Consider the following 27438-nt stretch of genomic DNA (forward strand, 5'->3'; position numbering starts at 1 on the left):
TATTTGACAGCTGGTATTGAAAAAAAGTATATAAAAATAAATAAAATAAAATGGCTGAGAAATATATAGGAAAAAAAGTATGAACTTTTAAGCATCTCTGAAATACATACCCTGAAAATACAAAGGCTGTTACAACTGCAGATCAGTTCTTATAACCTACCCCTATCAATTAAACTACCAATCCATTCAAAAAAGCATCAGAAATGCCTTTTAACAAATTCGTGTCAGGTATTTATAACGCAGAACTTGGCCACAATGTAAAGAATAGCCTTTGGGAGATCTTAACGCTTAATACTACAAACAGAGAAGATTAGCAACAGATATCGGGGATGACTGGACCACAAACTAAGCACAGGTCTTGATTTATAACAGCAGTTTCAGTGAGTCTCCATGCTGTTACAGGTTGTTCCAAAACAATTCTTTCAGACCCATTTATGATTCTCAGCCAGGATCGTGCTCTATGAATTCACCAACATGATGAAGGAAATTCAGGAGCATAAACCACAGCCACTACTTTTGACCTAAAAATAGATGTTTGAGAATTATCAGGCATTGACCTAAGGAGGTGAAAAAAAAGCAAGCAAATAATGTGACCAGTCTTCAAGAAGGTAACTGTACATGTTTCCAAATGTTTAATTCTTTATAACAATGAAGTAAGTCACCAGTAACACTGAATATTTTAAAGTATTTTGCTCAGGCACTGCATAGACAATACTTTCATAGATCAGGTAGGTAATTACCAAACCGTTTTTATAGATGAGATAATTTCACAATTGCAGTTTTAATTATGTGCTCAGATCATACAGTAAGTTATTGGCAAGGCCAAGATTAGAACTTAGGACCTTCATACATACATAAAGGATACAAACATTTATCCGGAAAACATGAACAAGCAAACTTTAATGCAAATTAGATTTGAATTTGTTCAAGTCTCATCTTCAGAAATGGACTTACCCTGGTAAACAGTCTCCACAGAGTGCATTGCTGGTGGCAGAACAGTTGGCCTTCTGAAACCGGTTAACTAATGCACAATCCAGGCAAGGCTTGCACTTCTGAAAGCCCCAGTCTTCCTTGAATCTGTTTGGCCTGCATGTCATGCACTGTGCATCCTCCCCATATCCAAAGCCGCATTCCTGTAGGGATTAACAAGCAATAGCAAGCTATTCAGTCACTGAAAGCGTGAACAAGAAGAGAATGCTGGGATAAAATGAAGACCTAGTGTAATTATTACTGAGAGTAGGTCTTTCTAGAGACAAAAGCCATCCTTTCAGCAAGTTCAAATGTGTCTTCCACTGCTAATAATCTCTCTTACTTCTATAAGTAATACTTAGTCATCCACTTTATTCATGAAACCACTGTGTATTTGAATGATAAAGGGCTTCAAGGACTCCCACAGTTTCATTATTACTAGCTTATGGTAGAATTATTGAGCTGTCCGTTTTTTAATTAGGTCAGTCATGTGAAAGTGCAGAAACTGGGACAAGTGAAGTATAAAGGCACTTACTCAGTTACAAAAACAGCAAAGAAGCACTTTGATATTAAGGTTCATAGCTAAGGTGAACAAAGTTAATTGCTGAAGAGAGTGCACTGATCTTCAAAGGCTTAGAATTTCTGTTACCAAATAAACCAGAGCTGGTTAATGACCATTAGCTAGGCATGAAACGTTGCTTAGCCACTAAGAATTTCAGAAACTCAATCCGCTCCAGTTCTAACAGTTCTTAAACTGTTGGAAAAGTTTAATAGCTCTGCAGGTCACAGGGAGGCATGATATTTTACTATACAAGCAATATTGTTATGGTTGGTTATTTATCCCAAATTTGGCTGTTTAAAGAAATTATTTCCATTCATTTGCCAAAGGACGCCTAATACAACTGACAGGCTGCAAAGAGAAATACTTCACCCAACAATATGTAATAGTTTGGGGACTGAATTCTAAATTGATTATCAAGAACTATCAATCTATTTCATTTTTGTGTCACTATTTCTTAGAGTTACCATGTGACTAAGAGTTGCTACTCCCTTTTCTCATCTGAATATCCTATTAATTTTTTTTGCAGTACTTTGGAGTTAGATTTGATGCATTAGTGACACACCGCAAAATGGCAAGAGGAATACAACAAATTGCTGGAAAGGAGTTATTGGGAAGGGAGTAAGTGGGAAAGGCACAATATAGGGACCTCCTTCTCCAGTATGTGGTCTCAGTGGAAGAATAGAGAGCCTTCCCAGTGGGAAAAGTGCAGGAAATCTCCAACTGGGGCAACTTAAGAGAAGGTTACCACCAGTTTCCTCCACAACACATGCATGTTTGATGCATATAAATAACTTTTTCCAAAGTCACCCACCCAAGCAAATCTGCTGCAGTAAAAAGCTTTGAACCTTACAAATGCACTCGGGATTCTCCAACGTTTTGCATTGAGAAAGCATCTACGGAACAAGCCATGTGATGGAGTTGGCCAATATGTATTTTATAGTGCCTCTAACTTGCAATGATAAAGTAACAATAAACAACTTCAGATGCATTTTACTGGACATTCTAAAAATTTTCAATTTTCATTTGTTAAGAATATCTTAAGTGGTTGTTCTTCAGAGGACAGTAAAGTACACAGAAAATTAATGATTCTAAGAAAGCAGTTACAAATGAACACTAAAACTAGTCATCTTCCTCTGTCTCTAGACCCAGCAATTTAAAAAATAAGTTTGAATTTTTGTTTTGATTTGTTTTTTAGCTAAAATGTAGTTTCTTACTATTGAATATTATTCAGATCAAGGAGCAGACAGACAAATCATTGCAGTTAGTAACAAAAAAAAGCAGCAAACTACAGTTTCATACACTGTACAGCACATTCCTCCTCTGAGACACTGACCCTAATAAAGCTGGTAGGCAAAAGGTGATAAAAATATTTCTATTTTTTTTTTTTTAAATTTACTTCAGCCATAGAACATTTTCTACCATTTTATTTCAAACCTACCAGTTTCTGCTAGGAATCAATGCCAAAGCGATGGAGGTTCTAGCAGTTCTATTTTGTGTCACCTAAAAATATCTTACTGTGTGTAGTTTTACACACAATTTAATTTATGCAATTGTAAGACTGTATACAAAGCTACATGATTACCACCAGGGACTGAAACCAGATTAACTTCTGTTAGATTTTGCTCTTCCTAAGTCTAAATACACTTTTTCACTGACTCTCATTATTCCTTAACACAATCTTTCCAAACACCTACTCTTTACTCTTTCTATTTACATCATCCAAATAGTAGCATTATAGGATATCTTATATAGCTCAGTCAAACCATGTATATACGGATGTTTTGATAAGTCACTTGGATCAGTCCCTCCCAAGTCCTAGTAAACTTTCAAATATAAGGCTTAAATTAACTTAATTATAAGTTTTCCTTTCCAGACTACCTTTGAAGTTTCTGATCAAAACCAAGCAAACACCAGGAAATAAAGTTAGAATTAAATGCCTTCAACTCACTGGCCCAAACTACCAAAGCTTGAGTAAGTTGTTTCTAGCTCTATCAGATCTGCTTTGTTGGATGTATAGACACATCTTAGTGGTCCTTTGTAACGTGGAATTGTTTACTTTAAAGCTATAAAAATGGTGGATGCAAAATAAAGAAATCTTCTGCCCAAGGAATTTACAGTCTCCAGTATTTTCAAAGATGCTTTCTAAGTCCTTGCCAGGAATTCTGCAGATATAATCCACAACAACTACAACTTTATGTATGTGTTTTTAATGTTCACATAATATTTGAGGTAGTTAACTGCCTGGCAGGTGCAAATAAATATTTAAGCTTGTAAACCAGGCAGAACTTCAAACAGATCTGCACTCATAATTAACCACATTCCCAAAACTGAAGGATATGATTTAGACGATGGATTTAAACCCTTTGAAATCTTGGACTTTATAATTTAGCAGTCCAGCAAAGATACAAACAATCGACTGTTCATCTTTTATCAGTACATGTGCAAAACTGATGTGCACTGGTTTTCTTAGTGCTCTGTTTGCAAAGTTGTCAAGTTATATGGCTGATGAGATCTGAATAGCTCCCAACTCCTCTCATGCCTTCGATCCTCCCACTCATATTTTTAAAAAAGGGCTCATCTTCTGTGGCAGTTCACCTCAGGACTGCAGAAAAGATAAATTAAACTTGTAACCTCAATTAGCTGGATTTCAAAAAACCATTTTTTTTAGTTTTGTGGCAGGAAAAAAAAAGAGCAGGTAAATATACACTATATTTATTTCTCCTATTGTCAAGTATACTGTGAAGAACATGTAGCCCACTCTTCCCTTTCCACTTCACGTTTCAATGCTCCATCAATGGTACAAGGTAACATTAATGAAAATTTTCTCTCTGAAATGATATGCAGTAGAAGCCTTGAAAACCTAAACACTAATTTAGAAAACTGCATTAAAACTAATTTTAAATAATCCTCAAAATTCAAATGCACTTCTATTTCCTGGATATTTATACAGCTTTCACTATCACAGTATTGTGACATCTCATTACCTTTAATGCATGTATCCCCAGAACAATTTTGTTCAGAAGTGGATTTTACTAAGGTATCAAGTAAGATGACTGGTCAAGGCCACCAGGAATCTGTTGCAAACTAGTTAACTGAACTCATAACTTAGTTTCAAGCTAAAAATATTAAAAGCATAAAATAATACAGACACCTCTTAAACTACTACCTTGGCAGTGTTAACATTTTCTTTCAGTATATCCTATCCAAACACTGATTCAGACAGAACAACCAAAAGTGTAGCAGACTATAAAGGGTAATGGAGTTAAGTAGTATGCGCTTTCCCTAAAAATTGAATGCAACACAGAAAGTAAATGAACAGTAAATTAGATTTTAAACATTCTTTCAATTAAAATAACCTCAAATTTCATTAAAAAAAAATGCTTTCAGGCATTATTAAGATCGTAATCTGCAAGCACATTTTAGAATTTGTTTCTAGTTCCACTGATTATCCACAACCTACGTAAGTCCCTAGACAGTACCAGCACAAAGAAGTTCCACTTAGGCCACAATGTTTACAAGAATATTTGGGTATTCTCAAGAAAAAGCCTTCCAGTCATTAAGACACTTTTAATTGATGTCAGGTCACATAACAGGTTGCAGCACTACACTGGTGCTGGGAAATGAAGTTTTTAGTAATACCTTTGAGCATATGGCCTTGTTAAATAGCACACAGTTTTAGCTTCCAGAAGTCCCTCAGGCTGTGGATCAGCCTCATCTAGAATCCAATAATCAGCCGTATCTATCAGTGGAAGTTTCTGAGCAGGACAGGCTGCAACAGTGTGCTGCAAACCTGTCAGATTTAGCTGCTCTGGCAAAGGGCAAAGTTAGTGTCAGAAGAGTTTCATGCTCAGTGAGTAAGATTTGACATGCCTACATGCAGCTGCTCCAGCTTCCAGGACACTGACCCAGAAACATGTTTTAGCCTCTCCTGAGCTGAGATATGGCAGGCTTCCTCACAAGCAGCTTTCTTGCTTTGAGAAGTTACAGAGTGACTGCTAAACATGGTAGCAGCTGCTCTCAGTAACTTTACTGGGACATGTCAGACACAGCTTACCACCTTTCATGTTCTGTATGAGGACAGTTACGTTCAGGAGTAGCTTCAAACAGTACCTTCCTGTTTAATTCACAATTCCTTTTCTGAGCCAAGATGCAGGTCTCCTTTTCCTTCATCATACACCTGGTGCAAGGAAGCAACCTATGATATGTAGCCCTGCCGTAGCAACCATCAAGCTGCCTCTGTCCCACAGGCTCTCTGTACAGCAGCAGTCTCTTGGTGACATTATCATCATCACGTATTTGGTGGCAATGCTGGGTTAAGGCACTCTCTCTCTTTCAACTCTGCTTTTTCTTCCTTATCATACATTGTCCTCAACTGTACTGATACAACTGATTATGAGACTGAGCTGTAAATCTGACCATGGGGCTGATCCAGGTTAAAAGTGATCAGTTCAGTGATCTGTTCCATAGTACACCCTAAAAATCTGTGTCAGTGTAACTGCACAGGTAGGGCACTGTGGGAAGAACTTACTATTGCCAGAACTGTCATTTCAATGTTTCTGAACTACAACCTCAGATGTGATCTGTTGACAAAAAAAAACCCAAAACAAAACAAAAAAACAACCCAAAACACACAAAAAACAACCCCAAACAAAAACCTCACACACTCAAAAGCAAGCTATTTCAGTGGTTCAAAGGCTTCACAAACATTATCAAGGACATATGTTTATCAGAAGAAAATGTTATATAGAACTTTTTTTTTTTAAAACGAACAAATAGAAGCAAACAAACAGGAGAAGCAGCTTTGACTCCCTTCCCCATCAATGTTAAACGGTTGATGCAATAACAAAGCTGGCTTTCTTATGATGGCAGTATGTTAAAAGTACTGTATAAAAAATACAATCAACGGAAGCGATCAATGATTTTAGTTCTAAGTTAATGCAACATCTACAGCTGCTGTTAGAACAGTTGATAGGGAATCAGAAAGGAAAAGTTGAGGGTGTACTGTTTTTTTCTTATTTTAGGAAGAAAGAATTACTTCAAAAACATTCTTGAAAAAGAGCTCCACTAAACTGCGACAGCAAAAGCTGAGAAGAATAGTCTAGATTTGGAGCTAGTTACATGAAATAAGGCTGGGACTTTTTGTTGTTTTTTTTGTTTCACACTATAAAGGGTGTCTGAAGTTGCTTATCTATGCAGACAGGAAGGTCAATCCAACAGACTGAGCACTAGTTTGCAACTAAAATTAAACACTCATCATAGAATCATAGAACAGCCCAGGTGAGAAGGAACCTTGAAAGGAGGGACAGAGAGCCGAGATGAGATGATCTAGCATCCTGTCCAATTGCATACTAAAAACCTCCAGTGACGGGACTCTACCAGTTTCCTGGGGAGGTTGTTCCAGTGAATGACTGTTCTCACTGTAAAAAATTTATTCCTTATATAGAGATAAAACCTCTCTCCTGGTACAACTTGTACTTGTTGCCCCTTGTCTTGTCCATGCGGTGCCTTGTTGAAGAAAGAGCCTCCACCCTCTTGTTCTACTCTGTGGCGTCCGTCTACTCTGTTCCACCAAAAACTTCCTGCATCACCATGGGCAAGTTGATTTCTGTGCTAGTGTCTCATGTATAAACTAAGAAGAGGCAACAGCATTTCCCTAACTTGGAAAGGTATTATGAAATGCTCACATAATATAGCAACAAAGGTCATATGAATAACTCAAGTTAGTAGTTGTAGAAATAAGTATATATACACACGTACATATACATATATTTATATGTATATATACACCCACTCCCTACAGGTGGTATTTTGCCCTGCACATTTATCCACAGTTGATGCAAGCCTGTGGTATATCTGAGCGTATCTGGTGACATGGGAACAGACTGGACTGTCACACAGGACCTGATTTGATTAGGCTTTAACCATGCCTTAAGTCACCTGTGCAGCCTGTGTTAAGATTCTTAAGTCTGATCTTTAGGTGTCACTGTGTCTTCCCTTAAGTGTAGGGACAACTAATGACTGTTGACTCAACTGGGTTTTATAAATCCACAATAAAAATCCCACTGAAGTTTAAAAAAAAAAAAAACAAAACCACACACAGATTATCACAATTAGGTAACAACATATTAGTTTTGATTTCTATAGCATCATGTACTCAGTTTAACAAAGGCAAAAGGAACAAAGTCCATGCACAAGTGTACTTACGCTCTAAACTGGTTGCTGATCAATTCAGTGGCAATGTATTTAAGTCACAGTACCCATCTGTACCACTGTATTTATCTTAATTTTTATCTTGAGAACTCCAGTTTTCCTTAGTGTTTAGCCTACTAACTCTACTTGGCTTTTGAAACAAACACAGTTCCTATTTTTGTATAGTCAGTAATAACAAGAAAGAAATCTACAGATTTAGATTGTAACTAAGATCAAGTAATTTCTCATAAATAAGAGTGAAGTGAGGGCTCTACAGTCCTTGACATTGGACCTGTCTGTTTCAGCTTACGGAGCAGTAGAAGTTCTACCTGGACTGAGTTTCAAGGGAAGGAAATAAGGACATATGTTTATATCAACTGTTCACACAATCCACTGCTGCATGACACAATAGCTGGTCTTTTGTATTGAACAATATAGACTGAGGTTTTTTGTTACTAATATAAAAAAGAAACCTGTCAGTCAGTTGCCTAAAACACTCTGAGGAACCAAACCAAAAAACCCACTGATAACATTGTATTTTACTATATACTTAGACAGTCTTACAGTCAGGCTCACGCATCCAGCAGTATATCTAGTTTTATCCATGAGCACTAAATATTTGATAGGAAAACAGACACGTTATTTGTTATTAAGAAACTGTTATTCAACTACAGGATAATTACATCATTGCTTTCTCACATGCAAAAAAATCCAAGCAAACAAAACTCCCCCTGTGCTGCAAATTACTTCAAGTATATCATTAAATCCCTTTTCCCTTTGTGTTCTGACCTTTGACTTAACATACTTTGTTGCTTCAAGCTGTAGTTCAGCAAGACTACTTTCAACTGCATTTCAGTAACTGCCACAGCATCACATCCTTCGCTATGATTCACAGAAAATTGTACCTCTATTTATAAAGGAAATTATGCTTCCACTCACACTTAGGCTTGAGAAAAATCTGTTTAGTCATTTCAGTTCTAGTGTAGTAGCAAAAAATCATATTTGAAAGCCTATTCATGTCTGGGAGAAGTAATTGCTTACACACTGAACCTAATTAACCATTCATATTTTCAGAAAAACTACTTCTAAGAATCAGGACCATCAGATTGTAAACAAAAATAGTTAAAGTAAAAACATAACTTGGATAGTGTACTGTTGCAAACTATAACCTTCCTATTTTAGTTTAGGATTTCTTTATTAAATTGATAGTGTAATTACTGAGGGCATTAGGTTTTATGCTTTTGGTTTTTATTTGCCAACTAGATAAGTATGCTACCTCAGTGCACGTAATACTGCTTTAGTAGGACCACTGTTATAAAGTTCAATATTTACAAGCACCTTCGTAAATTAAAACACCCCCCAGAACCTTTCGGTCCTCAAATTTAAGGCCAATCTGAAAAAAACAAAACAACTAAGCAAAACCACATCCATACTGTTAGTCACCTTCAAATCTCTACTTCAACAGCATTGTTTGTATGACTAAACCTTAACTAATACTGCCTAACATAGAAAGCAATCCTTACTAAAGCGTGAAACTAAATATATCTGTTAACGCACTGAACGCTAGCTACAGGGGGTGGAGAGATAGGGAAAATGTGTCACTCAATTTCAGTAAATCTCTTCAAACCACCCACAAACCACAATACTTAACTTGTGCTTTTTTCCAGAGCTGAATATAGTAAGAAATACAAAGCCACAAACTGAAAGCTTCATTTTCCCTGTTGTTTAAACACACATACACGTAAGAGTTAGTAATGTTTCACATTAAAAGATTTTCAGAAATAACATTTCAAATTCCCCCTTGGATCTACGTAACATACTTGCCTACAAAAGCAATGCTGAAAATCAAATTTCGCTCCTCCTAAATAACACCCTAAATTCTACCGTTATCATCCTTTTTACACTATCAGTAAGAGTACAAAACAGAGTGTGTCCTTCTATATGCAAAGGCATTGGGCAGGGCAGCTACTTCTCTCTCGCTTTATGGCCCCACCTATCAGGTATCCATCAGACTGCACAGTTATGTCTGGGCCATAGTTTTACGCTCTAATAATGGGCAAGATATAGGTATAGTAGCTGGACACTGAAAAAAGAGCTTGTGCTTACGCGTGAGACTTGACAAGTCTGCTCACCCTTCATGATACCAGCTTGCATTCTCTCTTTTTTGCCTGACCACCTTCACACCTCTAGCATGACACACCTGCTCCCCCAAAACATCCAGTCTCCCCATGACCCATAACTCATTCTGTTATCTCTCTCACCTCCGGTGATCGAGTTAGTGAATCCAACCATATCTCTCCCTTCTTCCTTCCCTCCCTCTCTCCCATTTCAGCTCTATCTTCCTTCATTGTTCTCTATCCTTGCTCATACACAGCACCTACTTTCTCTGTGCTGAAAGCAACTAAGATCCCCCTCATGACTTGCATTGAGACTTGGAATTTTTCTGGGAATTTTGCCAAGTTAACTTTCTAGTTCTACTGAATCCCAGTCCATAACCTCAGTCACCATTCATCTCTGTTGATTCATTTCTGCACTCCTAAAAAACCTGCTAATTCCAAAACTTTTACAGGGATTTTCTTTTGGAAGAGATGCAGTTGTTCTAAAAGAAAAAAAAAAACATTTACATACGAGTCACGATAACAATCTTTCCTTCTCCATGATATTAACAAGGACTTATGTGCTTTCTACATATTACCATGTATTTTTCTGGCCTCAACCTTCTCAATTACTTTACATGGCATAAAGACATGGATTAGGTTTATAGCATTTTTAGTAAGTTGTAAAACAAAGAAACTGAGCCTCACTTGAATCTAGCTTCCCAACACAAAGTGCTCCAACTTTTTTCGCTGAGCTACTGAAAACAGAATAATCACCTATCTCCCAGCTGTTCTAAGGAAATATCTCAGTTCTCACTTGAATCCTCTTCTGTATTTATATGCTTATGCCTTTAATTTTATTATAAACCATGCTATTAAGAAAAGTTGCTGTATAAAAAGTATTTAAACATTGTCTATAGTGGCAATTTCACCTAAAATCCAGAACTGATTCTGAAAGTCAGCATTGTAAAAATGAAGCCCCCCCATTTCATTGATCTGTACCAAACACTAGTTTGAAATTCATTTTTCCTGCTCTCCCCTACACAGTGAGGTTATTCAGTCTTAATTCCCTGTAGTTCTTTTTCCCCCTTTGTAGCACTAACCCACCTTTAAAAAAATTTTCAATTTAAGAGCCAATACCCAAATCCTCTAATAGCACTGCCTACTTTATTAATGGCATTATCATTTTCTGAACTGAGCATTTTATATAAAGAGAACCAGAAAACATGGTACTTGAAAAACTGTAAAAGGTTCAAACGCCAAAACAATAAAAAAATATTTCCACTTAAGTACACATACCTATTATTTTAATCACATACGTAAATGTACTTACTGGAAACAAATTCAAGAAAGCATAATTTGCTTACCTTTGAGAGTTCCATTCCAGGTCCACACTGTTTGCAGAGGATACAGTTTCCAGTGTGGTCCCTAAATTCTTGCTCTCTGCAATCTCCAGTCTCACAAATTACCCTACTTAGCTTAAAAAAAAAAAGTAAACTCACCAAAATATAATTAATCTATGATTAACATATAATTCATATAAACTCTAAATCTGAGAAATAAATTCATGTTTCGATCTTAAAAATAACTTTCTGCATTATCAAAAAACTTTAAACATGGCAATGAAAATTAATCATCTAACTCCAAATATGGATAAGTGGCCTGAATTTTAAAGATTCTCAGCACTCAGTGACTTGTAATAATTTTACAATTTTTAGAAGACCTGCCTGATATTTGGCACCTGTGGAATGTTAAAACGCTTAATTGTTTGAACATGAGTTTAAGTTCCTCACCTTAATCAACATTACAAAAAATGCACATGACCATTTACTAAAACTACAAATTTCACAACAGTAAGCTATGTTACATCACGTTATATTGCTGTGTTTCATTTATTTGTGATTTTTTATTTTTCTAATGATGCTATTACAACTGAATAAGCTAAAATCTATTCCTTTAAACATAAATATTTAGAGATTTTAAAAGGTCACTCAAACGTTTCGGAAACTTAAAAAAAAACCCCAAACCTGTATGAATACTATTTATTCTAAATTTCACTATCACTTTATATTTAATGGGCCAAATGAGAGAGAATCCAATTTCTGCCTTCAAAGGCATTTAAGTACGTTATCTGACCAAACCAGAAACTAAGGTTGTGAGAAATACCATAAACAGTAATATCAGCCATGCAAAGTCTTAGTATAATCACTAGAATCCTACCCAGGAACATTAGCAAACCCTATGAGCTCCCTCAATAGAATTTTAAATTAAATGTCTACATACAGGCTTCCACCACAGAAAGTGCTCTCCACAATTGCTACTAAATTCTTACTTTGTATATTAGTCTTTTCAGAAAGACCAAAGCCATTCTGCTAGCTATGAAGCATTAATTACCCTTAGTTCTAGAGCTTGTCTCAGCAAGCCAGAGTTGAAGTATGCTTAATAGGCAACGTAATTGTGTGCTATGCTATGTTCTGTCGATAAATTGAATACTCCAAACTCCTACACTATGTATATAGCATACAGTACTAAGAGATGGTCACTGCAAATTGCCTGGAATTCCTGCCATCTCTCTGAAGTGAAACAGCATCACCTTCACAGCACTATATTCAACTGTATTTTCTGTCCTAGTCCAGTCCTTCTTCTATGAAGAGGCTCAAAAGGTAAATTTTTTTTTTAATTCCATGCGAGTAGTAGCAAGGAATTATACGAATCAGTTGACAAAGCTTACTTTTAAATTGATAAAATGCATATGTAATTGTCTGTGCATATGTGTTTAAGACTTTTAGCGTTAGCAGTGATGTGTAAAACAATAGACACCACTCCTGTGTCCAATATAATCTTTTCAACATTCATCCTGGGGAAAAAAATACTAATTTTTAACTTACCAAATATGCTAGTAAAATTATGAGCATCTTCAGTTTATCTTCTCCTTGTAATCCTTTAGGATCCATTTCTTACAATTAAACCTTTCTCCTAGGGAAAAAAAAAAAAAGGAAGAAAAAAAATCACTGTATTTCACAACGTTGTTTGAATTGCAATTCATATGTCCATAGTACTTCATGTCATTCAGCATGTCAAAATATATATCTGTTAATGCCATTAAAATATTTCAGATGGATTCCTGTAAGATAAACAACAAACATATGTTTTAAAAATCATGTTCTTTTTTAGAAGACAAGGCAATATACACAAAGTTTCTATAGCCTTAATTCTCAAAAGAGCCTGCTATCAGTCTAGATTAGAGAATGTCAATGTTTGTAAATCTAACATCCCTAACATATCTTCCTTGCTTGTTAGATGTCCAACTAAGTACATGATCAACAGACAAAAATCAGTTTCCTCAAATATGCCACATATCAGCCGAGACATAGCGGATCATGATAATGTTCATTCTGTGTTGCAGTGTGGAGCAGAATGGGTTTGCCAAGTGGCTAAGACAACCTCTTCTACGTCATTCTGCAGTGAACTGGAGGCATACACAGGGTTTGTTTCTACCACTTACCTAAGGGATATTAACTTCTAAAGATGTGTTAACATGATTGTTTATGATCTGGTAGGCAAAGACTATTGTAGAAGACATTTCAAACAGCATAACCGAATCACATCCTACCTCAGACAATTTTTATCGTAGTCTCAGAAAAGAAGAAAGAAAGAAGAAAGTTATTTTTTAAGAAGTGGCAACAAACAAATTATGCAAAAAAAAAAAAGGCGGGGGGACGACTATTTGAAACCATCAGAGAAAGGAAGTTCTAATTTGGGATTAGCTTTTTTGGATTATTAAACCAAAGAACTGTACCTCCACAATCATTAAGAATACTGTGCTTGGCCAACAGAACATTTTTTCTCTGCTTACTTTCCTTTTGTTTACTTGAATCTTTGTGTTAATTTCCGATTTCTTACTTTTTGGTTTTGTCAGTTACCTGGAAATGCAAGTGTAACTTTTTGCTCAGAAATCCAAACTATATAGCAACAATAACAAGAAAAGAATAAATAGATCCAGCTTATATAATATGCTATTTGAATTTGATCCTAATTTGCATACCTTATATGACAGTAATATAATGTCATTGCTTTCAGCTAGATGTGAAAAATAATGTTTTAAAACATTTCTGCCCTACTTCAGAGCTTAAGGACTGACATTTAATTACACAGTTTTTAAATGGCAAAATAAGTAATTTTTCTCATTGAAGAGCAGAATAGACTGAGAAATGAAAGGATGGAACACAAAATGTAAGGAAAGTAGTCTAGAAAAAAGATTAAGAACAGTTGCAAAATGCTTTACAATATGGAACTATAATAACAAGCATAATACACTTAAAAAATATACAACCAGAATGAGCATAAACTATAACTAACACATAATTTCACATTTTACTGCATGAATACCCTAATTAACAAATTCTACCCAAAAAGAAAGTATACTTCAGTGGCACTATTGATATCTTTTAAGATAAATTGTATTTTGAAGTGTAAAAAGAGCTAAAGTCTGCTAGGAAGAATGAAACAGGCAAAGAGGTGTTGTCAGGCAGCGCTCTACAGGAAAGCCAAGATTACATTTTTATGGTTATTTCTCACTTCGCGATGGTAATGGTCTATGGGCCAATGACAATTATCAGATTATATGCACGTCAACATGGGTAAAAAAGACAACATACCATCAAGTAATACACACACAGATATAGTATTCGACATAGGTTGCTTTTTTAAGTCTAAGTTAAAAAAAAAATATGCAGAGAAATATGAAATGGGCAATCTCAGAAAGAATTCTGGATGACCCAAATACAACAATTTGATGTAAAAAGTACTGTAGAACAAATGGAAAAATGAAAAAGGAGAGTCAACAAATTTTCAAAGTTTAAGTGCACAAGGCTGGCATAAGAAGCTGACAGCGCTAATGCTGCAAAAAGAATTAGGTATATAAGAACAGAAGTATGTAAGAAAAAGACAATTTCTAGTAATAGCAAAGACCAAACAGTGGACAGAGACAGTAAAAATGCTGTTAAGGGAACTCAGAGTTTTCAAGAAATGTTTCTCATCTATGTGTGGAAAGAAACAAGATGGATAAAAACACACATCATTATATTATATCGTCTGGCCCAATACTAACTGAAGATCTGCTAAGTAAAAACAGATTAGAGAAAAGACAAATTGTGAGACTTTGCACCTCAGTAACCTTGAAAAAAGTATCAAGAAAGACTTAAGCTTGCTGCTGTTCAATTTTTCTACAGTTTAGCATGCTACAGAAATTCAAGAGTGGTAATGTTATGAGAAGATTAAAAAAACCCCAAGAATAAACATCTCTACACAATATTACAGAAAAGCAGTCCTGCAAAACAAACTTGACTTCACTTGATTCAGAGAAGACAAGACAATAAAGCTAGAGGTCTAAAAGCTAAATAATACAAAGTGATTACATATGAATTAAAAAACTCATGCTGAAACAAAAGGGATTTGGGAGAAAAATCCCCACTGACTTCTTGATTTCATAAAATGGTATTCAGTGGAAAAAATTAAATACTTCATATGCTTTCTTAATTCCTATAGGAGGCAAAACTTTATGTAAGTGTGCAAGTGAAATAAAGCTGTAAAGGTAACTGAATTGCTTAGAACTGAATGTCAAGTGATTATTCCAAGTTGTATGAATTTATAGTCATTATATTCCTTAATAATATTATTGTTAGAGAAATAAAACGTAGCACAGTTCTAATGTAATTATGACCATCTACATACTACCAAAATTTTAAAAACAGGATTCTTTATAAGGTTAAAAGTATGTTTTATTTTAAAGATTTACTTTTGCTTCTAAAAACAGGTGTGTGACATCAAAAAAGAAATTTAATATCATAATAATTGTATACTTTTATGTCAAGTTTCATGTAGAATTATCAATACAAACAATATTAGTGAACTGTATTAAGCCTAATGACCTAAAATACGGAACTGTAGCATAATCTCAACAGTTCGTAATTTTTTTGAGCAGGTCACCTGAAGTATGGAAAAATAAAGAAAATTAAGAACAGCCTGATTAACTGGCCAGCAGATTCAGTACTTGCCATATTATTGCAATAAAACTATATTAGCTTTATGTAATGAAGCCATATTCATCCTATACATTTTTTCCAATATGCAATAACCTGAAGATTTAATATTGTAAAAAAGTTAGCATATAAACAATTTATTAAAACCAATATTTAAACAAAGCTAATGATGTATTTTTATGTTTGTAATATTCTGGAGTCACAACTGGATTAAAAAACAAATGCCAGTTCTTAACAGAAGGTATTACAGAATAACAAGCAGTATTAAAAGTGTTGCTGGTCACGCTGACAGCTCGTATTTCAATTTTGGAGTTGCCATATCTGTTATAGCATGTACCTCAAAGACTTATAGAACATAGAAAGCACACGGAGAAGCATGCTGTACTAAACCACATTTTGTTGACTTAGGTGTGGAAATTTTATTGCACCTGTGAAATATTTTCTATTTAAAAGAACATCTACTGCCTTTATAACACTCTTGCCAAATCCAACACCTTCAAACATCAGAAGTTCCAAAACACAGAGTAAATTTCCAAAATCAAGTGTTTTAGAACTTGCATCAAACTATCATGGACTTTTCCAACTCATCTACGCATTTTGCTGAGCTCTTTGTTGACTGATCAATATGTGTACAATGCAATCTCATAGCTTTAGGTCTATGATATAGTACGAGATATCTTCTAAATAATTTGTCATTTATAATCATCAAATCTTTCAAAATAAGCTTGCAGGTCTATGGGCCTTGAAGTTCAGTGCACTTCAGTAGGTTTAGTAGCACCAAAACACATTCAAATCATTTCAGTAGACATGTATGAATGCCTGTGCTGTTATATCATGCAATCATTGTGCTTATTGTCCCAGTTCCTACTAAAAAAACCCCTAAGACTATATACTGGCTATAATACATGAGCAAGAAATTAACTGGTGTACATAAAAAAAAAAACATTGTTAAGAGTACAAAGAAAAAAACCCACTTTCTTTTCATGACAACATTTTGATAAAAATAATGCAAATGGTTAAGGAACATTAATAACTCATTGTATTGAAAGCAAGTCCTGAAGGAGACTAACTGTGCCAGCTGCTTGTTTCCTGTTTCTGTCTCCAGTTTGGTCAAAAAGCCCTGCTTAAAAAGCAGACACTGCAGCACTTAATAACAGGTTGCCATTGGGCAAATTTGTTCTCTCTTGATATCAAGTGGCATTACACCGATGTCTGTTGGACACAAGCCATTCACCTCATATGCATTCAAGTAAGAAGTAACTAGAAGTTTTTTGCCTCTAAAATATGTGTGACCAAATAGAAATTCAACACATTTAAAGATTATTTGTTCTTGTTCAAATACTGATATTTACAATGCTGAGTTCAGTTATCCTCAGTTTTATTAAATGAAAGAAAAATGTGGACACAAGTTTTTTGAGGTCAGTAAATCATTCCAAATGCATCTTTTTAGGGCAACAGTTATACGCTTGCCCAAAATACTCAGGGAAAAGCAATCATCACTGGTAAGGTACAGAACTCAAGATATAGAACTTCCATTAAGAAATGCGGTTGCATAGTTTTAAGGTTGTGTGGGGCCTATTATGTATATGTATAAAGAGGGCAATATCAAACAATAAATTAGGAACATGTAATAAATGTATTGTGGAAGTAAGAACTTCCAAACTTCCAGGGTCCTAGAATCCACTGTCCTCCAAAATTTACTCCTACATTTACTTGCTTGCCTGAGCAATAGTCATCATTCTATTTCAAAGTCAATCTGTCAGAAAAATATTTCTTCCTTCTCTCCAAAAAAATAGTTTCACCATGAAAGACACATCACCTCAAGACTTGAGGCAGCATGATTAAATTATGGCCTACTAGCAGGTTTCTTCATAGATGTAAGCATCAAAACTTTGAAGTCAACATCATCCACCTTCTAAGGGAAACTTTAGGAGTGAAGGGTCCCAACTTTGAATTCACTTAACTTTCCTAGATCTTGTAAGTTTACCATATTTGATTTGACATCCGTAGTTGACGACCACTTTTCATGCTCTCTATAACACTGGCAAAGAGTACTCTCAGAAGTTCTGGATAAGAAAGAGGGATGAAAATATAATCATCTTATCTTGCCAACAGAGGTCTCTGGTATCCAGTGAATAGGATCTCAGCTCCCTTCTAACCACCCAGTTTCCCACCTGCAGCTGTCAACTGCATGCAATAAAATGACAAGGAGTGGCAGATGGCTTTAGCAGAGTCAGTGCCCCATAGGCAAGGAACAAAAGAAGGGAAAGTACTTATGCTGCTGCAATGATAAAGACAAAGGGAACAAGTTAGGCACAAGAACTTCCACTATAGAGCTACGCATTGTTATTCTGTCTCATACTTCTAGAACACCTTCCCTTTACACCCTGCCCACAACCCTTGTACTCTTCCCATTTATGAAGTAAATGAGGTCTTGTCTGACCACATTTGCTCCAACTGCTCTGAGAAGGACCATGTGTGGAAAAAAAAAAAACTAAAAAAAATCACTGTCAGCTAGGTAGCATTCATCGCATTAAATATCATGTTGAATAAAACCATATCTTTCAGAAGCTGCCATATATGAAATTGTAAAAAATTAGGCAGCAGATTAAAGTTGGAACATGGCTGGTGATAGAAAACATTTATATCTATTTTAGGGGCTGAGGGAGGAGAGAAAGGAGGTTTAAATATAGCCAGGAAATATTTGTGCTCCTTCTGAGTACCATATGCTTTGAGTTATGTTAGCTTAAGTAGCTGACTTTACAGGAATAATGGTGAGGATAATTTAACACCCCAAAGAAGCATCTCTACAGTGTCTTCACTATCATATACAGCATTTACAGAATGCATTATATCCCAGTGTCTCAAAAAGGGTATAATCAGCAAAACTTGAGAAGGAACTAGATAATTCATCCCTGGTTTTGCTACTTACAAACAACGTTCCAAATCCATGCTGGTAGAATTATGTAAAATAGTTTATCATCTATGTTCTTCAACATATCCAGACTCTCATTAGTTATAAATTATAGTAAAACATCAGAACAAAGGTACAATGTGATGACATTTTTCCTACACTTAAAGCTTTTTAGAGGATAAGAACCTGTGATTCACAGAAGAACTCCTAATCCCATTGAACTGATGAGACTACTCATACAAACAATGAACAAATCTGTGCTTCAACATCAAAACTGCGGTAAAAAAAATTTCTCCTTTTGTTTAATACATCTCACTCATCTCAACTTCTAGGAGACACTAGTTCGCTAGATGAAACCTCAGCGTAGAGCTGCATTTGTACATATTTGTATTTAGATATGTGAATAAGTAATACAATAAAATGAGAATGCCAATATTATATGCATATTTCATTTATACCAAAGTATACTAATAGTTATTTTTCAAAGTGATTTTTAAGAATCGTAAATTATAAAGCATTTGGCTGGTTAATACAGTAACTATTGCAATGATGCAATGCCAATGTGTTACATTTGTCCAGCCACCCTTTAGCGGTTTTGGATAGTATACAATGTCTTAAAAAGCACAGACGTGAGTTACTTTCATTCTCAGCATTCTCTTTTATTAGGATTGCAACTGCAAGTTGTGGACACTGAGAAAAAGTAACTTGTTGCCTCCTTAACTGACAATTTAAACCTCTTATTACTGAACTAATAAAGAAGTTTACTTCTATTTCTAAAAAAAAAAAACAAAAAAAACCCCACACCCTTTGCTTATATGGTAAAAAGCTTCCAGTTAATATACCTAACTTGTTTTACATGTGATGGTGAAGGTGTGCTTGAAAGAGATTACGCAGTAGTTAACAAACCTACCTACAGATTGAATCCATTTGCCACTCTTGCTCATATTAAACACTACTGGACCCCTTTGTTAATTTGATAAAAGCATTCATTTAAAGTAGTTGTAAGTATAAAGGTGGTAAACGGGTATTAAGTATCAAGATTTTTTATGAGTATCAGGTAAAGCTTTCAGCCCAAAGCCAGAGTAATGGAGACAGACATCAGGAAAGGAAGTCAAACAATCAAAGGCTTTTCAACAGAACCATAATTGTGGCTTTCCAACCTCTTACCAGCCCAGAGAAAAAGTTACTAGCTCCTGTTCCTTCGACTCCAGCTCCAAAACTGTTTGAAGCCAACAGCAACTTATTTATGCAGCAGACAGGAGAAGAGCTTGTGAACAAGAAAGCCCGGCTTTCAAGGGCTTTTTGTTCGCCGCACTCCGGAGCGTGGAGGAGTACTTTAGGGCTGTCGAGATGTGCGAAACCCAGCAACATCAGCTGCGACTCTCTTTTACTGCGCGGTGCCCTTCACACCCACTGCGGGACGCCTCGGGGCGGAGGGGCCGCTTAGAGAGCGGCAGAGCTGGAGCCACCTCGGAGAGGAAGGGATCCAGGGGAGCCCTCCCCTCCACCTCTCCCCCCCTCCTCCCCCGCAGCCTCCGCTTTCCGCGGAGGGTCGTTCCCATCATCTCCCCCCCCTCCCCGCACCCGCAGCGGGAAGGCGGAGCGGGCCGGTGCCAGGCGTGCGCCGGGGCCGCGGGCGCCCGGCACTCGGGGGTCAGCCCCCAGCCAGGCCGGTGCCCCGGGGGGAAAACTGCGCGGAGCCCCGGGGAGCGGCGGGCTCCGCTGCTTGCCGCCCCGCTCCGCGCACCTTCGCCTCAGAGCCTCCCTCCAGCCCGCCGAAGGGGGCGAGGGGGCACCGCTCTGTGGGAGGGCGAGGGCCAGGCACGCTCCCGGGCTGAGGGGACCGGGCCCGCCCGCGTCTCCCACGCACCCACCTGCCACGCCGCGGCCCGCTGGCCGCCCCGGCGGGGAGCCAGCCAGCCAGCCGGCCGGCCACTCGCCCGCCACCGAGGAGCGCTCGCCCGGCGCCCGCTCCCTCCTTCACCTCCTCTCGCCCCGGCTCGCCCCGTCACCCCGGCAACGCCGCGCCGCGCCGCTCCCCTCCCTCCTTCGCCGGAGGGGGGGGCCGGGCTCAGGTGACTGGAGGCAGCCAATCAGCAACCCCCCCGGCCCACGTGCCGGGGAGGCGCGCGCGCCCGCGGAGGCAGCGGCGGGAGGGGCGGCGCGGCCGAGGCGGCTCGCGGGGCGTCGCGGCCGTTATCGCCCGCCGCCTCAGGGCGCGGGAGGGGCCCTGCTCCCGCCTCGTCTTCTGGGGGGCTGCCCGCTTCCCGCCTGGGGCTCCGCACTCGGGTCCCGTTTGTCCTGCCAGGCTGTCTCCAGAGGCAGCCTGGGCTTCGGGGGCCGTCGCCTTGGCGTTGCCGACCTCCCTCAGTCGGAGGCCTGGCGTAGGAGTGCTCGCGGCGGGCTAGCGCCGGGTCGTTGGGCTGTTGTTAAAGGGACCGGGCAAAACCCTGTGCCACCACTGGGAAGGTGAGTGTAGAAGGAGTGCTTGTAACTCACCAAAGTCCTTTCTGCCTGTCCCACCCACAGAGCTTGACGGAGGCCCTCTGACAATGCCCTGCAAAATTCTCTCCTTTCCAAACTACTTCCGTAGCTTTATTTTCCTGCTGCCTCTGAACCTGAAATGTTTTTCCATTCTAGAGGTAACAAGTTACCTACCCACCTGTCAGCATAGTGTCAATACCAGATGGGAGTTCAGAAATCCAGCCCTTCACAGAGAATAAAGTATTCACGGTCTCTAGAAAGGGTGTACTTTACTGCTACTTACTGTGACGTAAATTAGGAGCTTTCCTGAAGTTAGTGATGCTCCAACATTGGTGAAACCAATCTTGGAGACCTTGGTGAAAAAACTGCTACTGCAGGGATTTCAGGTCATTAGTTTTACTTCTAATAAAAACGTTGATGATACCACTACAGTCTACACAATTGTATGGATACACCAGGAACTGACTTAAGTTGTAAAGAGAGTGAACCAATGGATATACTTGGCAGTAAAGCATTTTCAAATAAACAGAATTTTTGGGAGCTTCTCGCAGAGATAAAATTTTGGAGTTCGCCAAGCACGCGGACTTTTATAAAAACAAGTAGCGCTTATTGAAATACAGCAAGATGTCTGCAAAGAGATAAATGGTTACTGCAAAATTAGTTGTTTTCAATTTAAAAAAAAAATAACTCAGAATTTACAGGGGTTTTCATATAATTATCTTAAAAAGCCCCTTCAAAGAAGAGTTTTGCTTCAGGACCCTTGCCAGAAGGAGCTCTACAAGAGGCTGGAATTTCAGTGAGGAATGGCATGCTACGGTGCAACGGCGGTGCATCTGTTGTGAATGGCAGCTGCTGCACAGCACTAAGCATGCTACATCCTCTTGCTATTTACAGACAACTGTTTCGTATGTTATCTGTTTTCTGTAGACACCAGTGAAATGTATTCCATGAGTTTTTCGTAGTAGAGTCATCATGTGTGTTTCAGATACTCGTTTTAAAGTAGTATAGTTAGACAAGTGTATTAAAACATCCCAGGGTTCTTAGAGTGTTCACTAAACCCTGAGGGCTACCGTATAAAGAAACGTTAAGACTTTCTCATCAGGCGGTTACTATGCCAATGAAGTAAGATCAACATGTAGTCTGTAACACTGAAACTTCAATGTTTAAGTCCATGTTGTAGCACATAAAATATTTCCTCTAAATGTAAAATGGATGAGTTAATTCCATTCATCATTGAAAGATGTTGCAAATTGCAGGGTTACTTTTGTTTTAAATCATGATGCTTCTTCTAAGGAAATGGAAGAAGTGAACTGTTAGAGCAACTAGTATAGATGCAAGAGATGTATAGAGATTCTCTACAGTAGAGAAAGCAGAAAAGAAATATTTGGAAAGTAGTTTCAGCTGACCCCTTTGATAAGACTAAGTTGCGTGACATATCTGATGTGGAAGCAGAAATTGTACAGCAATAGGAAGTTGTTATCTCCATATCTCAAATGCTAACACAGTTCTCCCAGTCGACTGTGAGATAGATCTACTCTTGTTATGACAGCTGTTGGAAACTGATGTCAGTATAACTGTGCAATGTCTTTTGATAGTCTTAACTATTACAAACCTTAAAATATGTTTATGATGTTATCTAAGACACACTGTTTGGAAATGGCTCTATTTATAATCAGAAATTGCTCAAGCTATTTTAATAAGTAAATTATATACTTGTGAGTTTCCTAGTCAGATTTGCTTGAAAAAGCATTGTGAACTTTTTCTTCCTGAAGACTTAAGCCTGAGGATTAATTAATGTTTATACAGCACTTTGTAAAAGCAAAGTCGCAAGTGCCAAGAATTATTATTGTTTAATCTTTAAAAGTCAGATCAATGAAAGACTAAACTGTCAGAGAACTGCTATTTAAAATAACAAAAATGCTGAAAATCCTCTCCCCCCCATACTTAAATATGTCCAACTGTGCTTTCATTTCAGTCTCACTTACATACAGACAAGCAAAGATATTTTTCAGTTTAAATGGGTTAACGCCCATCTGTGTTTAAATATGTGGGAAGATTACCTAAAATCCTAGGGACTTTTTACAAAATGAAAAAAATCTTTGTTTCTGAAATGCATCTCTAGGGCCTAAATATTGCAAATATTTATATATGTAAGTCCTACTCATCAGTGTAATCTGATTAACCAGTGTTACTTCTGTGCACAACTTTACCCATTTGTGTGATGGGTCAGATCCTTACAGAGATAGTTTAATTGTATTAGACTCACATAGCTATTTTGACTTCTAAGGAAAAAGAATCCTTACATTATTTTTTTAAATTTGCTTCTCTTTCTACTTTACAGCAAACAGAGGTATGGTTAAGAAACAATTTTCCTCAGAAAAGAAGTGTACATGTTAGAAGACTAGCAACAAGCAAGAGAAGATTGGAAAGGTAGAGAAGCTTATCAGTGAAATATTGAATTAATAAATAAAACCATCTTTTCAAGGTTACAGAAACATGTTATAGTACATCATTTTCATTTAAGGAAAAATACTAAATTTTGCTTTGGCTATGCCTATAAAAATATTCTTCCTTGACAGCTATACACACATTATTCATGCAGTGCTAATTACTTTCGTTACAATGTAATTGACTTGTTAAGTCAGAATATGAATTAATTGGTGGTATAGACAACTAAATGATACCAAGTCAGGCCTAGTTAATCTGTGTCTGGCATATTATCTCTTGATATTCAGTAAATTTAAAATTTATATATACAAATATACTTTTAATTAGAAGACAAAGTTTGCAGACTGACTAATGAAAGCTGACTACATTTATCTGGAAGTGTTAATAACTTAATCTTATTCAGATGGAAGCAGACTGTTAAAATTTGGGTTTGCATGTTACTATGGTACATACTGAAATATGAACATCTTGAAGGTCCTATGGACAGATAAACGTCTTAAAGAATACTTTTCAAACAATGTTTAACAGCTATCAGTTATGCTGACTTTTAGTTGCAGTTTGTTAATAAACAGATGTACTTAAGATTTATATACACTTAAATTTATATTTAGGAATTTACATCTAAAGTCAGTATTTCAGAAGAACTCACTATCCACCATTAAGACTAGATTTTCAAAGAGCTCAGTGTCTGGAATGTTGAACTTCTTTGCAAGTCTGGCCCCAATTATGGGTTCTAAGTTCTTCTGAAAATCTAAATTATATTTAAATACCTACAGAAGAAGCTTGAGTCTTATTTTAACAGACTGGCTCCAGCTGCAGGCACAGAACACTCATGGATTTGGCCCAAACTCATCCAAAAATCTGGCCCTTCAAAACTGCAAATGTATAGTGAATAATCCTAAATCTTCTCATGATTGTTCCTTTATAATGAATGTCTGGAGTAGATGTCTTAAATTTTCTTAAACACAGTATATGTTCATAAATGTGAATTTGAGTAACACAATACAAAATACTGTGAATGGAAATTGCTTAACTGAAATAGAAGCATAACTTCCATGAAGTTCAGCAAAACCAGGTGTTTGCTTTAGATAAGATTTCTTTAATATCTTTATTAAAATGCCTTAAAGGAAACTTCTACCATCAGGTTAAAATGTTACTTGGATTATCAAGATTTCTTTTCATATGGTATACTTGAACTATCATCTCTTCAATCTTGAAATAGCACCAGTTCCCTTTTGTATATGAGGTTGTTAAGTTTATAAATTTAGTTCTAATAACTTGTGGAAGAGGAGACTTTTTTCATCTCAAGTATGGAACTATTAGGATTAAAAGTGTTGCTTGAAGAAGTCACAGTTTAATAAACGCACTGAGAGGAAATAAAGAATACATAGTGTGTAGGAAATATGGTTGGTCTTTTCTTAGAAAATAAATACTCCTCTAAGTCATGTAATACTTGTATTCAAATATAACTTTACAAAACTATAGGCAGTAAGAACAAGCAGTGCACACCAAAATCTTATATACCCCCAAAATACTGAAAAACTTTTGATTTTGCTTCAGTTTTCAATTGTCCATATATTCTAGAGAGTCTATTCTCAATATAATTCTGCCTAAGAGTTGCAAATAAAATGCTGCATAAATTATATATAATCTTTCAAACATTGAACACACAATGATGTGTAGTATTACTGTTTATGTGAACTTTATAATTCCTTAAAATCTTGCAACACAAAACTGCAAAAAAATACAAAATCCAGTACCTGTTATCTGATGAAGTTTTCCAGTGCCCAGGCTTTCTGCAGCTTAATTTCACACTGCCAGAGCTTCTGTATTAAATGCTTTTACCGCCTTAAAAAAAAAAAAAAAAAAAAAAAAAAAAAAAGTATGTCAGCACAAGCCCAGACGAAACTCCAAATCCGGGAAAATAAAATTAACCATGCAGATCAAAGGCAGACGAGCACTGAGACCAAATGCCTGTAATCTGATCAGTGATCAGTTGCCATACATCAAAGGCAGTGCTTTGGAGAGGAAAAAGAGCTCCTTTTCCAGCAGGTAGTTGCACTCTTAAATTCTGCCTTTCAGTACTCTAGTTCTTTTGTTAAAAATCGATCACTGGCTTCCCCCCCCCCCCGCCCCCCCCTTTCCTTTCTTGTGCTGGGAGAATGCACACGATTCTGAAATGCTTGAGTTGAGTGGCTGGATCTGTAGCTTTTGAGTTCCCAAGCTGTGTTGTGGATTGTGTGTTGGAAGCTTTCCCCAGTGCCAGCGGGTTCCGCTTTATCCCTTTCATCTCGCTGAGCTGCAGATCCCATGACATCATTCAATGCTGTGGGACTGGTTAGAGAGCTATAATACAGCCTGTGGGGGAATACAGCTAAAGAGCAACAAGAGTTTGCATGATTTCTAATCAGGTTAGTCCATTGTAACAATCCCAAGGCTCACTTCAAAGTTTTCATTACACGAAAGTTTCCTCCCAAGAAGGGAGAATAGGGTAGCTGTAAGGTTTTGTTGAAAAGATGCTTTATAATTTTGTCTGCAATAGGAAGTTACAATTTTCCATGAAGTTTTGGAAGTCGGACATGCAGGTCAGTTTGCTAGGCAGCTGTAATACATGACAGAAGACTACTCTTGCTTGTCTCTTTATTCGGGTTTGGAGAGGAGGAAATGGTGTATTTTGTGCACTGGAATTGGTTTTTGCGCTGGCAAAACCAAGCACAATAGAGCATGCTCTTAGCCTCCCTGCTACTTACTGTGTGGCCTTTTGCAAATCATTTTATTTGAGCCTGATTCATGTGTGGCTCATGATTCCTTTACGTAAATGAGCTGTAAAGCTGCCATAAGTAACTCACAGAAGCTTTTAGTGCAAAGGCATTTTTTAGCTCGGGTAGATTTGAAGTGGTTACCGTTGGCACTGTCAGCAGAGCGAGGCTTTTGGGGGGGTAAAAGTATGTTGACAGACATTCTCCGTACTGCTGCAGTTCATAGACCCAAGCATTGCTGGCGGGTCCTGTGCAGCCCTGGAAAGCAGGGGAATTCTCAAGGCTGCGGTGACTTGCACTGTTTCGGTGCAGAGGAAATGCAGAAGAAACGTACAACTGAATTCCACTTTCTGTGATCTAAGGCAAGGTTAGCTTTTGGCACAGAGATTAATTCAGCCCTCTGCACTTCAGCTGTTAATAAAACATACAGATATCAAGCAGGATGGCTTTTAGGATGATCAGCCATATCGAAGATGCCACTGAAGTTCTCATAAACGTATATGCCATACTTTGGGTATACCACATGTGCAGATGAAAGTGATACAAGCCCGTCAACTGGTAGACTCCTGCAAATATTTGCTCGCTGAGTAACCGAGAATTCATTTAAAAGGCAAAAGTAAGACGAGGAAATATCCTAGTCGCGGTTGCCGTGAGCATTAAAACCCAAAGCAAACAATCAGCAGATAATGGGTACTGGACAGTCGAGTGGGAGAGCCCTAGCCGAAGCGTCTTGCCGAGGTTCCTGCCTCTGTGCCCCGCTTGCGGGCTGCAGCCTCCTCCCGCTGCCCGCTGTCCCCCCGCCAGCCGCAGGGCGTCCTTCTCCCACTCCTGCAGGCCTTTCGCAGCCGGGGAGCTGCCTGTCCCCCCCCCCGCAGAGCCAGAGCCGGGCTGCTGCAGCCCACTGCCCTCGGCGCTCCCCCTGCCCGCCTGGGCCCCTCGGCCTCGGGGTGCTCAGGAGAGAGCGAGCTGCTCCTCC

The 27438-nt window shown here is 37.8% G+C and overlaps 1 protein-coding gene across 3 annotated transcripts in view; it reads right to left on the minus strand.

Annotated features, from left to right (window-relative positions):
* The window catches only part of TNFRSF19 (TNF receptor superfamily member 19), a 62383-nt gene extending 36401 nt beyond the window's left edge, over window positions 1–25982 (minus strand). The window contains exons 1-5 of one of the 3 annotated variants that reach the window (XM_030043052.2): window positions 25709–25982; window positions 25464–25551; window positions 12705–12792; window positions 11184–11294; window positions 955–1133 (exon numbers count right to left, since the gene is read on the minus strand). In XM_030043052.2, the coding sequence (XP_029898912.1) occupies window positions 955–1133; window positions 11184–11294; window positions 12705–12770 (356 nt within the window). In that variant the 5' untranslated portion in view covers window positions 12771–12792; window positions 25464–25551; window positions 25709–25982. Of the gene's footprint in view, window positions 1–954; window positions 1134–11183; window positions 11295–12704; window positions 12793–20645; window positions 20804–25463 lie in introns of those variants that run through there. The other 2 variants (XM_030043051.2, XM_030043053.2) reach the window with 2 other exon arrangements.
* Between the last annotated feature and the right edge of the window lie 1456 nt (window positions 25983–27438).

The sequence above is a fragment of the Aquila chrysaetos genome, chromosome 19 (genome assembly GCF_900496995.4).
Source record: "Aquila chrysaetos chrysaetos chromosome 19, bAquChr1.4, whole genome shotgun sequence".
Lineage (NCBI taxonomy): Eukaryota > Metazoa > Chordata > Aves > Accipitriformes > Accipitridae > Aquila > Aquila chrysaetos.